A 17,999-nucleotide genomic window follows, 5' to 3' on the forward strand; every position below is an offset into this window, starting at 1 on the left:
TATCAGATGCATTTCTGCATCTGTAGATATGATCACGTGATTTTTCTCTCATCTATTGATATTATGGATTACTTAAGTGATATTCTTTTTTTTTTAAGATTTTATTCATTTTTTGAGAGAGAGGGCATGAGTGGGGGGTGGGGCAGGGAAGAGCAGAGGGAGATAGAAAAGCAGGCAGGAGAGGGGAGAGGCAAGATAGTGGAGGAGTAGCAGACTGAGATGACATCAGGTCACAGGAGATCAGCTAGATAGTTATCAAACCATTCCAAACACCTACAAACCCAACAGGAGATCGAAGAGAAGAAGAGTAGCAGTTCTAGAAACAGAAAATCAACCATTTTCTGAAAGGTAGGACCTGAGGAGAAGTAAATCTGAAGCAATAGGAAGATAGACCGTGGGGGGAAGGGCTGGCCCCTGGCAAGCGTGGAGCAACGGAACACAAAATTCCAACTTTTAGAAGTCTGCTCCACTGAAGGACATCACTCCAGAGGCTAAGCGGGGGGGGGGGGGGGGGGGGGGTGGGGGGGGGGGGGGGGGGGGGGGGGGGGGGGATATGCCCTCACAGGGACAGTGTGGTCTTAGGTTCCACGGGATCACAGAAGAATCAAGGGTGTCTGAGTGTAGCAGAGCTCACAGGTATCAGAGCGGGGAAGCTGACTAAGAGATGGAGCTGAGGAGTGAGCTCTCAGCTTGGGGTTACCTTAAACTGTGATCTGTGGCACAGTCGGACCACTGCTCTTTGATCAGGGACCCCACAAGTGGCAGATCTGGAGAGACCCACCTTCCTCTGCTAGAAGAACAGGGCACCAGGAATCTCCTGGGTTTGGAGATTCCAAACGGGGCTGTGAGCCAGAGACAGAAATGCTCAGTCACAGGCTGGGTGAGCTCGAGTGCCACCGGAGACCAGGGAGATGGGAGTGATTGACTGCTTTTCTCTCTCAGCACACTGAGGAGCAGGGTCCTGAGCTCTCGGCTTCGGGCCAGAGATTGGGAGGCCACCATTTTCATTCCTGTCCTCCAGAGCTCTACAGAAAGCATTTAGGGAACAAAAGCTCCCAAGAGCAAACCCGAGGAGATTACTTAGCCTGGCCCCTGCCAAGGGCAGTGCAATTCTGCCTCAGGCAAAGACATTTGAGAATCACTACCACAGGCCCCTCCCCCAGAAGATCAGCAAGAACATCCAGCCAAGACCAAGCTCACTGATCAAGGAGAACAATGGAATTCCAGAGGAGGGGAAGGCAAAGCATGGAATTCATGGCTTTCTCCCCATGATTCTTTAGTCTTGCAAAGTTAATTGATTTTTTTAAATTTTATTTTTTTCTTATTCTAATTTTTTTTAAATTTTCCTCTTTCCTCCTTTAACATTTATTAACTAATTTATCTTAACAATACCTTTCTAAAAAAAATCTTTTTAAACCTTCATTATTATAGTCATATTTTATCCTTCCTTGTATCTAACTTTATTTTTTGTATACATATAGGGTTTTTTTTTCTTCTAAAGAATTTTGATATATAATTTTTTCGAATAGATCATAATATAACCTAAATCTAGCACAGGGCTTTGTTCTAGTCTCCAGCCTGAGCAAATTCTCTCCAATTTCTTTTTCTTTCTTTTTCCAACTAACTTATCAATTCCTTTTTTAGAATTTTTAAAAAAATTCTCTTCTTTACAATCATACTCCGTCCCTTCATTATGTTTACCCTTATTTTTGTATATATATAAGTTTTCCTTTCTTTTAAATTTTGGGAGGTAGTTTCTTCTAAGAGACCAAAATACACCCTAAATCAAGTGGGTGGCTCTGTTCTATTCATCAGTCTAATATATGTAGATATTAGAATAATATCTGTCTATATATATGTATATATATAACTTTTTTTTTTTTTAATTTCTTTTTACCCCCTTTCTTCTCCTCCTGATTTGGGGTCTCTTTTGTATTGGTTAGCATACATTTTTCTGAGCTCTTTGCCACCCTTTTAGTATTTTATTCTTTCATTCATATGTTCTTATCTGGATAAAATGACAAGGCAGAAAAACTCACGACGGCAGCAGTGGGGGTTGGAGAACAAGAGGCAGTACCAAAGGCTAGGGACCTAATCAATATGGACATTGGTAATATGACAGATCTAGAGTTCAGAATGACAATTCTCAAGGTGCTAGCTGGGCTCGAAAAAGGCATGGAAGATAGTAGAGAAATCCTGTCTGGATAAATCAAAGCCCTTTCTGGAGAAATAAAAAAAACTAAAATCTAACCTAGCTGAAATTTAAAAAGCTATTAAGGAGGTGCAATAAAAAATGGAGCCTCTTACTGCTAGGATAAATGAGACAGAAGAGAGAATTAGTGATAAAGAAGACCAAATGACAGAGAATAATGAGGCTGAGCAAAAGAGAGACAAACAACTACTGAACCACGAGGAGAGAATTCGAGAGATAAGTGATACCATAAGATGAAACAATATTAGAATAATTGGGATTCCAGAAGAAGAAGAAAGAGAGAAGGGGACAGAAGGTATATTGGAGCTAATTATAGTAGAGAATTTCCCTAAAATGGCAAAGGGAACAAGTATCAAAATCCAGGAGGCACAGAGAACCCCCCTCAAAATCAATAAAAATTGGTCCACACCCCATCATCTAATACTAAAACTTACAAGTCTTAGTGACAAAGAGAAAATCCTGAAAGCAGCCTGGGACAAGAAGTCTGTAACATACAATGGTAAAAATATTAGATTGGCAGCAGAGTTGTCCACAGAGATCTGACAGGCCAGAAAGAGCTGCCATGATATATTCAGAGCACTAAACGAGAAAAACATGCAGCCTAGAATACTATATCCACCTAGGTAGTCATTGAAAATAGAAGGTGAGATAAAAAGCTTCCAGGACAAACAAAAACTAAAAGAATTTGTAAACGCCAAGCCAGCCCTACAGGAAATACTGAAAGGGGACCTGTAAGCAAAAAGAGAGCCTAAATGGAAAGGAACAGAGGCAATATACAGTAACAGTCACCTTACAGGCACTACAACGGCACTAAATTCATATCTTTCAGTAGTTACCCTGAATGTAAATAGGGTAAATGCCCCAATCAAAAGATATAGGGTATCAGAAAGGATAGAAAAACAAAACCCATCAATATGATGTATACAAGAAACTCATTTTAGGGGGGGGAGGAGTCAAGATGGCGGAGAAGTAGCAGGCTGAGACTACTTCAGGGTAGCGGGAGATCAGCTAAATAGCTTATCTAAAGATTGCAAATCCAACGGGAGATTGAAGAGAAGAAGAACAGCAATTCTAGAAACAGAAAATCAACCACTATCTGAAAGGTAGGACTGGCAGAGAAGTGAATCCAAAGCGACTGGAAGATGGACCACAGGGGGAGGGGCCGGCTCCCGGCCAGCGGCGGAGCAATGGAGCACAAAATCGGGACTTTTAAAAGTCTGTTCCGCTGAAGGACATCGCTCCAGAGGCTTAACCGGTGTGAAGTCCAGGCGGGGTCAGCGTGGCCTCAGGTCCCACAGGGTCACAGAAGGATCGGGGGTGTCTGAGTGTTGCAGAGCTTACCGGTATTAGAACAGGGAAGCCAGCTACAGAGACAGAGCCGAGGAGTAAGCTCTAAACTCGGGGTTACCTTGAACCGGTCGCAGGCTCGGTCAGCTCGGAGCGCGGCCGGAGGCCAGGGTGACGGGAGTCATTGGGCGCTATTCTCTGAGGGCGCACTGAGGAGTGGGGCCCCGGGCTCTCGGCTCCTCCGGGCTGGAGACCGGGAGGCCCCCATCTTCATTCCCGTCTTCCAGAACTCTACGGAAAGCCCTCAGGGAACAAAAGCTCCCGAAAGCAAACCCAGCAAACCCGAGGGGATTACTCAGCCCGGCCCCGGGTAAGGGCGGTGCAACTCCGCCTGGGGCAAAAACGCTTGAGAATCACTACAACAGGCCCCTCCCACAGAAGATCAACGAGAAACCCAGCCAGGACCAAGTTCACCTACCAAGGAGTGCAGTTTCAATACCAAGGAGAGCGGCGGAATTCCAGAGGAGAAGAAAGCAAAGCATGGAACTCATGGCTTTCTCCCCATGATTCTTTAGCCTTGCAGTTAATTTAATTTTTTTTTCTTTTTCAATTTTTTTTTCTCTTCTTCTGCTAAATTTTTTTAACTTTTACCGTTTTCTTTTTTAACGTTTTTTTTTTTTTTAAAGATTTTTATTTATTTATTTGACAGAGAGAGATCACAAGTAGACGGAGAGGCAGGCAGAGAGAGAGAGAGAGGGAAGCAGGCTCCCTGCTGAGCAGAGAGCCCGATGCGGGACTCGATCCCAGGACCCCGAGATCATGACCTGAGCCAAAGGCAGCAGCTTTAACCCACTGAGCCACTCAGGCGCCCTTTTTTAACATTTTAAAAATAGTTTATCTAATATATATATTTTTTTTCCTTTTTATATTTTTTATCGGCTTTTTTTAATAGTTTCTTTTTTTTTCTTTTTTTTTTTCTTTCTGAACCCCTTTTTATCCCCTTTCTCCCCCCTCACGATTTGGGATCTCTTCTGATTTGACTAAAGCATATTTTCCTGGGGTTGTTGCCACCCTTTTAGTATTTTACTTCCTCCTTCATATACTCTTATCTGGACAAAATGACAAGGCGGAAAAATTCACAACAAAAAAAAGAACAAGAGGCAGTACCAAAGGCTAGGGACCTAATCAATACAGACATTGGTCATATGTCAGATATAGAGTTCAGAATGATGATTCTCAAGGTTCTAGCCGGGCTTGAAAAAGGCATGGAAGATATTAAAGCAACCCTCTCGGGAGATATAAAAGCCCTTTCTGGAGAAATAAAAGAACTAAAATCTAACCAAGTTGAAATCAAAAAAGCTACTAATGAGGTGCAATAAAAAATGGAGGCTCTCACTGCTAGGATAAATGAGGCAGAAGAAAGAATTAGTGATAGAGAAGACCAAATGACAGAGAATAAAGAAGCTGAGCAAAAGAGGAACAAACAGCTACTGGACCACGAGGGGAGAATTTGAGAGATAAGTGACACCATAAGACAAAACATCATTAGAGTAATTGGGATTCCAGAAGAAGAGGAAACAGAGAGGGGAGCAGAAGGTATCTTGGAGAGAATTATTGGAGAGAATTTCCCCAATATGGCAAAGGGAACAAGCATCAAAATCCAGGAGGTTCAGAGAACCCCCCTCAAAATCAATAAGAGTAGGTCCACACCCCGTCACCTAATAGTAAAATTGACAAGTCTTAGTGACAAAGAAAAGATCCTGAAAGCAGCCCGGGAAAAGAAGTCTGTAACGTACAATGGTAAAAATATTAGATTGGCAGCAGACTTATCCACAGAGACCTGGCAGGCCAGAAAGAGCTGGCATGATATATTCAGAGTACTAAATGAGAAAAACATGCAGCCAAGAATACTATATCCAGCTAGGCTATCATTGAAAATAGAAGGAGAGATTAAAAGCTTCCAGGACAAACAAAAACTGAAAGAATTTGCAAATACAAACCAGCTCTACAGGAAATATTGAAAGGGGTCCTCTAAGCAAAGAGAGACCCTAGAAGTAGTAGATCAGAAAGAAAGAGACAATATACAATAACAGTCACCTTACAGGCAATACAATGGCACTAAATTCATATCTCTCAATACTTACCCTGAATGTTAATGGGCTAAATGCCCCAATCAAAAGACACAGGGTATCAGAATGGATAAAAAAACAAAACCCATCTATATGTTGCCTACAAGAAACTCATTTTAGAACCGAAGACACCTCCAGGTTTAAAGTGAGGGGGTGGAAAAGAATTTACTATGCTAATGGACATCAGAAGAAAGCAGGAGTGGCAATCCTTAGATCAATTAGATTTTAAGCCAAAGACTATAATAAGAGATGAGGAAGGACACTATATCATACTGAAAGGAACTGTCCAACAAGAAGATCTAACAATTTTAAATATCTATGCCCCTAACGTGGGAGCAGCCAACTATATAAACCAATTAATAACAAAATCAAAGAAACACATTGACAATAATACAGTAATAGTAGGGGATTTTAACACTCCCCTCACTGAAATGGACAGATCATCCAAGCAAAAGATCAACAAGGAAATCAAGGCCTTAAATGACACACTGGACCAGATGGACATCACAGATATATTCAGAACATTTCATCCCAGAGCAACAGAATACACATTCTTCTCTAGTGCACATGGAACATTCTCCAGAATAGATCACATTCTTGGTCCTAAATCAGGTCTCAACCGGTATCAAAAGATTGGGATCATTCCCTGAATATTTTCAGACCACAATGCTCTGAAGCTGGAACTCAATCACAAGAGGAAATTTGGAAAGAACCCAAATACATGGAGACTAAACAGCATCCTTCTAAAGAATGAATGGGAAATTCATTCATTCATTCATTCATTCATTCAACCAGGAAATTAAAGAAGAACTGAAAAAATTCATAGAAACAAATGATAATGAAAACACAACGATTCAAAATCTGTGGGACACAACAAAGGCAGTCCTGAGAGGAAAATATATAGCGGTACAAGCCTTTCTCTAGAAACAAGAAAGGTCTCAGGTACACAACCTAACCCTACACCTAAAGGAGCTGGAGAAAGAACAAGAAAGAAACCCTAAACCCAGCAGGAGAAGAGAAATCATAAAGATCAGAGCAGAAATCAATGAAATAGAAACCAAAAAAACAATAGAACAAATAAACTGAAACTAGGAGCTGGTTCTTTGAAAGAATTAAAAAGATTGATAAACCCCTGGCTAGACTTATCAAAAAGAAAAGAGAAAGGACCCAAGTAAATAAAATCATGAAGGAAAGAGAAGAGATCACAACAAACACCAAAGAAATACAGACAATTATAAGAACATACTATGAGCAACTCTACGCCAACAAATTTGACAATCTGGAAGAAATGGATGCATTCCTAGAGAGATATAAACTACCACAACTGAACCAGGAAGAAATAGAAAGCCTGAACAGACCCATAACCAGTAAGGAGATTGAAACAGTCATTAAAAATCTCCAAACAAACAAAAGCCCGGGGCCAGATGGCTTCCCGGGGGAATTCTACCAAACATTTAAAGAAGAACTAATTCCTATTGTCCTGAAACTGTTCCAAAAAATAGAAATAGAAGGAAAACTTCCAAACTCATTTTATGAGGCCAGCATCACCTTGATCCCAAAACCAGACAAGGATCCCATCAAAAAAGAGAACTACAGACCAATATCCTTGATGAACACAGATGCAAAAATTCTTGCCAAAATACTAGCCAATAGGATTCAACAGTACATTAAAAGGATTATTCACCACGACCAAGTGGGATTTATTCCAGGGCTGCAAGGTTGGTTCAACATCTGCAAATCAATCAATGTGATACAACACATTAATAAAAGAAAGAACAAGAACCATATGATACTCTCCATAGATGCTGAAAAAGCATTTGACAAAGTACAGCATCCCTTCCTGATCAAAACTCTTCAAAGTGTAGGGATAGACGGCACATACCTCAATATGATCAAAGCCATCTATGAAAAACCCACCGCAAATATCATTCTCAATGGAGAAAAACTGAAAGCTTTTCCGCTAAGGTCAGGAACACGGCAGGGATGTCCGTTATCACCACTGCTATTCAACATAGTACTAGAAGTCCTAGCCTCAGCAATCAGACAACAAAAGGAAATTAAAGGCATCCAAATCGGCAAAGAAGAAGTCAAACTATCACTCTTTGCAGATGATATGATACTATATGTGGAAAACCCAAAAGACTCCACTCCAAAACTGCTAGAACTTGTACAGGAATTCAGTAAAGTGTCAGGATATAAAATCAATGCACAGAAATCAGTTGCATTTCTCTACACCAACAACAAGACAGAAGAAAGAGAAATTAAGGAGGCAATCCCATTTACAATTGCACCCAAAACTGTAAGATACCTAGGAATAAACCTAACCAAACAGACTAAGAATCTGTACACAGAAAACTATAAAGTACTCATGAAAGAAATTGAGGAAGACACAAAGAAATGGAAAAATGTTCCATGCTCCTGGATTGGAAGAATAAATATTGTGAAAATGTCTATGCTACCTAAAGCAATCTACACATTTAATGCAATTCCTATCAAAGTACCATCCATTTTTTTCAAAGAAATGGAACAAATAATCCTAAAATTTATATGGAACCAGAAAAGACCTCGAATAGCCAAAGGAATATTGAAAAAGAAAGCCAAAGTTGGTGGCATCACAATTCCGGACTTCAAGCTCTATTACAAAGCTGTCATCATCAAGACAGCATGGTACTGGCACAAAAACAGACACATAGATCAATGGAACAGAATAGAGAGCCCAGAAATAGACCCTCAACTCTATGGTCAACTCATCTTCGACAAAGCAGGAAAGAATGTCCAATGGAAAAAAGACAGCCTCTTCAATAAATGGTGTTGGGAAAATTGGATAGCCACATGCAGAAAAATGAAATTGGACCATTTCCTTACACCACACACGAAAATAGACTCCAAATGGATGAAGGATCTCAATGTGAGAAAGGAATCCATCAAAATCCTTGAGGAGAACACAGGCAGCAACCTCTTCGACCTCAGCCGCAGCAACATCTTCCTAGGAACATCACCAAAGGCAAGGGAAGCAAGGGCAAAAATGAACTATTGGGATTTTATCAAGATCAAAATCTTTTGCACAGCAAAGGAAACAGTGAACAAAACCAAAAGACAACTGACAGAATGGGAGAAGATATTTGCAAATGACATATCAGATAAAGGGCTAGTGTCCAAAATCTATAAAGAACTTAGCAAACTCAACACCCAAAGAACAAATACTAACTAACAATATAGAAATGGGCAGAGGACATGAGCAGACATTTCTGCAGAGAAGACAGCCAGATGGCCAACAGACACATGAAAAAGTGCTCCATATCACTCGGCATCAGGGAAATACAAATCAAAACCACAATGAGATATCACCTCACACCAGTCAGAATGGCTAAAATTAACAAGTCAGGAAATGACAGATGCTGGTTAGGATGCAGAGAAAATGGAACCCTCCTACACTCTTGGTGGGATTGCAAGCTGGTGCAACCACTCTTGAAAACAGCATGGAGGTTCCTCAAAATGTTGAAAATTGAACTACCCTATGACCCAGCAATTGCACTGTTGGGTATTTACCCTAAAGATACAAACGTAGTGATCCGAAGGGGCACGTGCACCCGAATGTTTATAGCAGCAATGTCTACAATAGCCAAACTATGGAAAGAACCTAGATGTCCATCAACAGACGAATGGATAAAGAAGATGTGGTATATATGCACAATGGAATACTATGCAGCCATCAAAAGAAATGAAATCTTTCCATTTGCGATGACGTGGATGGAACTAGAGGGTATCATGCTTAGCGAAATAAGTCAATTGGAGAAAGACAACTATCATATGATCTCCCTGATATGAGGGAGAGGAGATGCAACATGGGGGGCTAAGGGGGTAGGAGAAGAATAAATGTAACAAGATGGGATTGGGAGGGAGACAAACCATAAGAGACTCTTAATCTCACAAAACAAACTGAGGGTTGATAGGGGGAGGGGGTTTGGGAGAGGGGGGGTGGGGTTATGGATATTGGGGAGGGTATGTGCTATGGTGAGTGCTGTGAAGTGTGTAAACCTGGCGATTCGCAGACCTGTACCCCTGGGGATAAAAATATATGTTTATAAAAAATAAAAAAGAAACTCATTTTAGGCCCAAAGACACCTCCAGATTTAAAGTGAGGGGGTGGAAAACAATTTACCATGCTAATGGACATCAAAAGAAAGCTGGGGTGGCAATCCTTATATCAGATAAATTAGATTTTAAGCCAAAGACTATAATAAGAGATGAGGAAGGACACTAAATCATACTCAAAGGGTCTGTCCAACAAGAAGATCTAACAGTTTTAAATATCTATACCCCTAACATGGGAGCAGCCAACTATATAAAACAATTAATAACAAAATCATAGAAACACATCGACAATAATACAATAATAGTAGTGGACTTTAACAACCCCCTCACTTTAATGGACAGACTATCCAAGCAAAAGATCAACAAGGAAATAAAGGCCTTAAATGACACACTGGCCCGCATAGACATCACAGATATATTTAGAACATTCCATCCCAATGCAACAGAAGACACATTCTTCTCATGCACATGGAACATTCTCCAGAATAGATCACATCCTGGGTCACAAATCAGGTCTCATCTGGTTCCAAAAGATTGGGATCATATCCCTGCATATTTTCAGACCACAATACTTTGAAGCTAGAACTCAATCACAAGAGGAAAGTTGGAAAGAACTCAAATACATGGAGGCTAAAGAAAATCCTACTAAAGAATGAATGAGTCAACAAGGAAACTAAAGAAGAATTGAAAAAAAATCATGGAAAAAAATGTAAATGAAAACACAACTGTTCAAAATCTGTGGGACATGGCATAGGCGGTCCTGAGAGGAAAGTATATAGTGATACAAGCCTTTCTCAAGAAACAAGAAAGGTCTCAAGTACACAACCTAACCCTACACCTAAAGAAGCTGGAGAAAGAACAGCAAAAAACCCCTAAACCCAACAGGAGAAGAGAAATAATAAAGATCAGAGCAGAAATCAGTGAAATAGAAACCAAAAGAATGGTAGAACAGATCAATGAAACTAGGAGCTCATTCTTTGAAAGAATTAATAATAAGATTGATAAACCCCTGGCCAGATATATCAAAAAGAAAAGAGGAAGGACCCAAATAAATAAAATCATGAATGAAAGAGGAGAGATCACAACCAACACCAAAAAAATACCATTATAAGAACATATTACAAGCAACTATACACCAGCAAATTTGACAATTTGGAGAAATGGTTGCATTCCTAGAGACGTATAAACTACCACAACTGAACCAGAAAGAAATAGAAAACCTGAACAGACCCAGAACTAGTAAGGAGATTGAAGCACTCATCAAAAATCTCCCAACAAATAAGAGCCCAGGGCCAGACGGCTTCCCAGGGGAATTCTACCAACCACTTAAAGAAGAATTAATACCTATTCTCTTGAAACTGTTCCAAACAATAGAAATGGAAGGAAAACTTCCAAACTCATTTTACGAGGCCAGCATTATCATGATCCCAAAACCAGACAAAGACCCCACCGAAAAGGAGAATTACCAATGTCCTTGATAAACACAGATGCAAAAATTCTCACCAAAATACTAGCCAATAAGACCCAACAATACATTAAAAGGATTATTAACCACGACCAAGTGGGAGTTATTCCAGGGCTGCAAGGTTGGTTCAACATCTGCAAATCAACCAATGTGATACAATACATTAACAAAAGAACAAGAACCCTATGATACTCTCAAAAGATGCTGAAAAAGTATTTGACAAAGTACAGCATCCTTTCTTGATCAAAACTCTTCAAAGTGTAGGGATAGAAGGTACATACCTCAATATCATCAAAGCCAACTATGAAAAACCCACATCGAATATCATTCTCAATGGGGAAAAAATGAGAGCTTTTCCCCTAAGGTCAGGAACATGGCATGGATGTCCACTATCACCACTGCTATTCAACATAGTACTAGAAGCCCTAGTTTTGGCAGTCAGACAACAAAAAGAAATCAAAGGCATCTGAATCGGCAAAGAAGTCAAACTCACTCTTTGTAGATGATATGATACTTTATGTGGAAAACCCAAAAGACTCCACTCCAAATCTTCTAGAACTTGTACAGGAATTCAATAAAGTATCAGGATATAAAAATCAATGCACAGAAATCAGTTGCATTTCTTTACACCAACAGCAAGACAGAAGAATGAGAATTTAAGGAGTCAATCCCATTTACAATTGCACCTAAAACCATAAGATACCTAGGAATAAACCTAACCAAAGAGGCAACGTATCTGTACTCAGAAAACTATAAAGTACTCATGAAAGCAATTGAGGAAGATACAAGGAAATGGAAAAATGTTACATGATCATGGATTGGAAGAACAAATATTGTGAAAATGTCTATGCTACCTAATGCAATCTACATGTTTAGTGCAATCCCTATCAAAATGCCATCCATTTTTTTCAAAGAAATGGAACAAATAATCCTAAACTTTATATGGAGCCAGAAAAGACCTCGAATAGCCAGAAGAATGTTGAAAGAGAAAGCCAAAGTTGGTGGCATCATAATTCCAGACTTCAAGCTCTATTGCAAAGCTGTAATTTTCAAGATATTATGGTACTGGCACAAAAGCAGACACATAGATCAATGGAACAGAATAGAGAGCCCAGAAATAGACCCTCAGCTCTATGGTCAGCTGATCTTTGACAAAGCAGGAAAGAATGTCCAATGGAAAAAAGACAGTCTCTTCAACAAATGGTGTTGGGAAAATTGGACAGCCACATGAAGAAATGAAACTGGGCCATTTCCTTACGCCATATACAAAAATAGACTCAAAATTGATGAAAGACCTCAATGTGAAACAGGAATCCATCCAACTCTCCGAGGAGAACATGGGCAACAACCTCTTCAACCTCCACCACAGCAGCTTCTTCCTAGAAACATTGCCAAAGGCAAGGGAAGCAAGGGCAAAAATGAACTATTGGGACTTCACCAAGATAAAATCTTTTGCACAGCAAAGGAAACAGTCAACAAAACCAAAGATAACTGTTAGAATGGGTGAAGATATTTGCAAATGACATATCAGATAAAGGGCTAGTATCCAAAATCTATAAAGAACTTATCAAAACTCAACACCCAAAGAAAAAATAATCGAATCAAGAAATGGGCAGAGGACATGAACAAATATTTCTGCAAAGAAGACATCCAGATGGCCCACAGACACATGAACAAGTGCTCCATATCACTTGGCATCAGGGAGATACAAATCAAAATCACAGTGAGACACCACTTCACACCTGTCAGAATGGTTAAGATTAACAAGTCTGGAAAAAACAGATGTTGGAGAAGATGCTAAGAAAGGGGAACCCTCTTACACTGTTGGTGGGAATGCAAGCTGGTGCAGCCACTCTGGAAAACGGCATGGAGGTTCCCCCAAAAATTGAAAATAGAGCTACCATTTGACCCAGCAATTGCACTCCTGGGTATTTACCCTAAAGATTCAAATGTAGTGATCCAAATGGGCATGTGCACCTGAATGTTTATAGCAACAATGTCCACAATAGCCAAACTATGGAAAGAACCTAGGTGTCCATCAACAGATGAATGAATAAAGTGATGTGGTGTATTTATACAATGGAATACTATGCAGCCATCAAAAGAAATGAAATCTTAACCATTTGCAACAACATGGATGGAACTACAGGGTATTATGAGGAGCGAAATAAGTCAATCAGAAAAAGACAATTATCATATGATCTCCCTGATATGAGGAATTTGAGAGGCAAAGTGGAGGTTTGGGGTTAGAGAAGGAAAAAATGAAACAAGGTGGGATTGGGAGGGAGACAAACCATAAGAGACTCTTAAGCTCACAAAACAAACTTGAGGGTTGCTGCGGGGAGGGGGAATGAAAAGGATGGTTGGGTAATGGACATTGGGGAGGGTATGTGCTATGGTGAGTGCTGTGAAGTGTGTAAGCCTGATGATTCACAGACCTGTACTCCTGGGGCAAATAATACATTATATGTGTAATTAAAAAATTAAAAAAAAGAAAAGAAAAGCAGGCAGGAGGGAGGAGTAGAGAGCCCTGACCAGTACTTGATCCCAGGACCCTGGGACCTAAAGGCAGATGCTTAACCAACTGAGCCACCCAGGTGCCCTGGATTTTTGCATTTGTATTCATGAGAGATCTTGATCTATAGTTTTTTTGTAATGACTGTCTGGTTTTGGCATTAGACTAATGCTGGCTTCGTAGAAAATTTTAGCAAGTATTTCCTCTTCTTTTATTTTCTAGAAGAGATTTTAGGGAATTGGTGTCATTTCTTCCTTAATTGTTTGGTAGAATTCATCAGTGAACCCATTGGTGAAAACTCTATGGTTTTTCTCTTTGGAAGGTTATTAGTTATTGATTCATTTCTTCAATAGATACAGGCCTATTCAAATAGTCTGTTTCTTCTTGTGTGTGTTTTGGCTAATTGCATTTTTCAGAATATTGGTTTATTTCATCTAGGTCACCAAACTTGTGAACATAGAGATGTTCATGATATTCCTTTTATGTCCATGGAGTCTGTAGGGATGTTCTGTCTTTCATTTCTGATATTGGCAATTTGTATCTCCTCTCTTTTTAACTTCGTTAGCCTGGCTAAGTGATTATCATTTATTGATCTTTTCAAAGAACTATCTTTTGGTTTTGCTAATTTTTTCCTTTTGATTTCCTGTTTTCAATTTCATTGATATCTGCTCTAACTTTTATTTATTATTTCTTTCTTCTGTTTACCTTGGGTTTACTTTGCTCTTCTTTTCCTGGTTTCCTAAGATAGATGCTTAGATGATTGATTTTAGATCTTTCTTCTTTCCTAATACATGCATTCAATGCTATAAATTTCTCCCTAAGCACTGCTTTCACTGCATCCCACATATTTTGAGAAGTTTTACTTTCATTTTCATTTAGTTCAAAGTGTTCTTCAGTTTCTCTTGAGATTTCTTCTTCGACCTGTGAGTTAAATAACTTCTAAATAGAAGTGTGTTAATCTTCAAGTATTTCAGGATTTTCCAGCCATCTGTCTGTATTAATTCCATTGTGGTCTGAGAGCAGCAATGTATGATTTCTATTCTTTTAAATTTGTTAAGGTGTGTTTTATGGCCCAGATTATAGTCTGTCTTGCTGAATGTTCTATATGAGCTTGAGAAAAATGTGTATTTTGCTGCATTTGGTTGAGCAGTTGATAGATGTCAATTATATCCACTTGATTAATAGTTCTGTTGTGTTCAACTATGTGATTATTGATTTTCTGTCTTTAGAGCTTGTCCATTTCTGATAGAGAGATGCTGAAGTTTTCAGCTCTTATATTTATCTATTTCTTCTTGCATTTGTATCAGCCTTACTTCATGGTATTTGATGCTGTTATTAAGCACATACACATTAAAGCTTATTATGTCTTCTCGGAAGATTGACCACTTACTATATGTAATATTCTTCTTTGTCCCTGATAATGTTTTTTTTCTCTTAAGTTGGCTGTGTCTAAGATCAATGTAGCTACTCCCTTTCTTTGGATTAGTGTTGGCATGGTATATCTTCTTCTATCCCTTTATATTTAATCTATGTGTGTCTTTGTATTTAAAGTGAGTTTCTTATGGACAACATGTAGTTGAGTCTTTTTTTTTTAATTTACTCTGAGAGTCTGTCTTTTAATGGTATACTTAAACCATTGATGTTTGAAGTGATAATTGATGTAGTTAAATTCATATTTACCATTATTGTTACTGTTTTCTATTTGTTCCTTTTTTTTGTTCCTATTTTTGTCTGCACTCTCGGCCTTTTATAGTTTTTGGTTTTGTTTTGTTTTTTTTGTACAGTTGACACACAGTGTTACATTAATTTTAGGTGAACAACTTAGTGATTGACAAATTTATACATTATGCTATATTCACCACAAGTATAGCTCTTATAGTTTTAATTGACCATTTTATGATTCCATTTCATCTTCTTGCTTAACATATCAATTATACTTTTTCTAAAAAAAATTGTTTTAGTAGTTGTCCTAGAGTTTGCCCATATATATTCAAAAACTATGGAATGTTTCACGAATCTGCATGTCATCTTTGTGCAGCAGCCATGCTAATCTCTGTGTTGTTCCAGTTGAAGTACATGTGCTGATAAACTGAGCACTTAATGTGCTTTAGTTTTATCCTGAGGCACTTCTTAGCATTTCTTCCCCTTTAGTTGGATATAATCAGTGTCTGCAGCAGACATCGACCTGAGGCAGACATGAACACATGTCCCTGAGTGCTGAAGGTTAGCCCAAGAGTCCACACTCTTTTGAGAGTGGAAAATCCTCACAGTTTTTTCATTGACTGGTGTCTTCTACACCCTTGCTCCAGTGTCAGGTTGAAGCCTATGTGCCAGTGCCCCAGGCCTCCATGGTTTTATCACTGCATGCTTTAAGGACTTTTTAAGAACTCAAGACATCACCTCTCCTTCATCTTCAAAGCTGTCATTTTCTTTCTAGAGTTGCAAAATACCAACAGGCCCCTTCTGTTGTAGAAGGCAGTATGATCACAGTTCTTGGGTTAATCTAGTAACTCTCTTATTCCTTTTTATTTTTTTAAACAGATGTGATGTTTACTGGTACAGCAGATGGCCGGATCGTAAAACTTGAAAATGGTGAAATAGACACCATCGCTCGGCTTGGTTCAGGCCCATGCAGTAAGTCAGTGACAGCACCCCCAATATATGTCTGTGGTCATTGAGAAAGGTGCTGAATGGCTGGGCGGAGCTAAATTTCCTTAGAAGTCAGGTTCACCCTTGCAGATGAAGAGCCCCTGACCATGTGGCCAACAGATCCTGACCTGAATATTACCCCCAGCTCTTCATTTGCCGTGTGGTCCCTGATTGTCCCTGATTGTCACCATGCAGGTGCAGCTTGCCAGCTAGGCAGTGGCCCCAGCACCTGCCAGTTACTTTAGGGCCCCACACCTCCGCCATTCCATAGTGGCGTTCCCCCTTGAGGTCACTTTGAGGAAGATTAATAGCCATGGTCAGTGTACTGCTATGGAAAAGCAGTCGGCTCAGTCATCACTTGCATGCCCAAATGTTGTTCCTGCGTTTGCTTCTCAGGAATTTCAGCAGTGTCTTTCAGAGTGAAAACACCTCTATGTCACTCAGGTTTGGGGAAATTAGACTAGAAGAGTCTCACTGTTTAAAACCTGGTAGCCCACAGTTTTTTTAGTAGTTACCACTTTTTAAGAGCTAGAATGCTTTTGTAAAAATGATGCATTTTCATTGTACAAAGGTACAAAGGAAAAAGTAAAAGTCACCTGAGAGTCTTCACAGATATAACTATTAACATTTTAGTGCATAGCTTTTTAGAGCTCTTTCTGTTCATGGGTACTCTGGTTTTGTGATGGAATCATACTCTACATTCATTTTTTTTTAACCTGCCTTTTCCACTCTGTATTTTGGCAGGAAGTGGCCCAATAGTAAGTGTCCTGCAGTAAGGATTCCTGTAGTAAGCACCCCATGGAAAGCACCCTGCACTAAGCACCCTTCATAAAGCACCCACAGAAAGCACCTTGCACTGAGCACCCCTGCAGTAAGCAGCTTACAGAAGCATCCTCGCATACGAAGCCTGGCAGCGAACACACCTGCAATAAATATGCATTGCCACAGGTTTAAGAAGAGTATAGGTATTAATCTGAGGAATAAAATAATATCTCTCCCTTTAAGCCAGGTGGAGGGAAAACTGCCAAGGCCCTAGACAGGCAGAATATTCAGGTCAGCAGTTGGGATTAAACTGACAATTACTGAGGTCCTTGGGGGGAATTCTAGAGTTGGGGCCTGGGTCCTGATGATGTCCCTGAGGTAACTGTTCCAAGTCTCAGGATGCTGATATGAATGTAGTCCTTGGATACCAATTGCTGTTGGTTTGTTCAGATCTATATTCTCAGGTGGTCCCTCTGGATACACCAGACAATGTCATAAGTTCTGAGGGGACTGGAATACTGGGGGATAGTTCTGTTTCTAATGCCATATCCTTTTCTGTTCTGAACAGCAGGATGTATATTTAGGAAGGGATGGAATAGGTACTTGGATGCACAGGTACAATCTGGGACCAGCCACTGATTCCTATCCATTCGTTTCCCTAGAAACCCGAGATGATGAGCCTGCTTGTGGGAGGCCCCTGGGCATCCGGGCGGGGCCCAATGGAACCCTTTTTGTGGCTGATGCATATAAGGGACTATTTGAAGTTAATCCCTGGAACCGTATGTAGCAATGCCTTATTTCCTTCTGGGATTATTTCAGATGCTTTAAACAATATGTGCATAAGTGGATTTAATAGAATTTGTTCAGTACAGTCTACTGAGACTC

At 39.8% G+C, this 17,999-nt stretch overlaps 1 protein-coding gene and 1 non-coding gene across 8 annotated transcripts in view; one reads left to right on the forward strand and one right to left on the reverse strand.

Moving 5' to 3' along the window:
- Positions 1 to 17,999, forward strand: part of APMAP (adipocyte plasma membrane associated protein) — a 59,220-nt gene that overhangs the window by 22,958 nt on the left and 18,263 nt on the right. For all 7 annotated transcript variants that reach the window (XM_047744588.1, XM_047744585.1, XM_047744587.1 and 4 more), the window contains exons 4-5: positions 16,245 to 16,337; positions 17,777 to 17,893. In XM_047744588.1, coding sequence (XP_047600544.1) covers positions 16,245 to 16,337; positions 17,777 to 17,893 — 210 coding nt within the window. The remainder of the gene's footprint in view (positions 1 to 16,244; positions 16,338 to 17,776; positions 17,894 to 17,999) is intronic.
- On the reverse strand, positions 15,697 to 15,800 carry LOC125110147 (U6 spliceosomal RNA). The gene has a single exon (XR_007130477.1). It is a non-coding gene; the product is annotated as a U6 spliceosomal RNA (small nuclear RNA).

Source organism: Lutra lutra, chromosome 9 (assembly GCF_902655055.1).
Source record: "Lutra lutra chromosome 9, mLutLut1.2, whole genome shotgun sequence".
In the NCBI taxonomy this organism is placed as follows: Eukaryota; Metazoa; Chordata; class Mammalia; order Carnivora; family Mustelidae; genus Lutra; species Lutra lutra.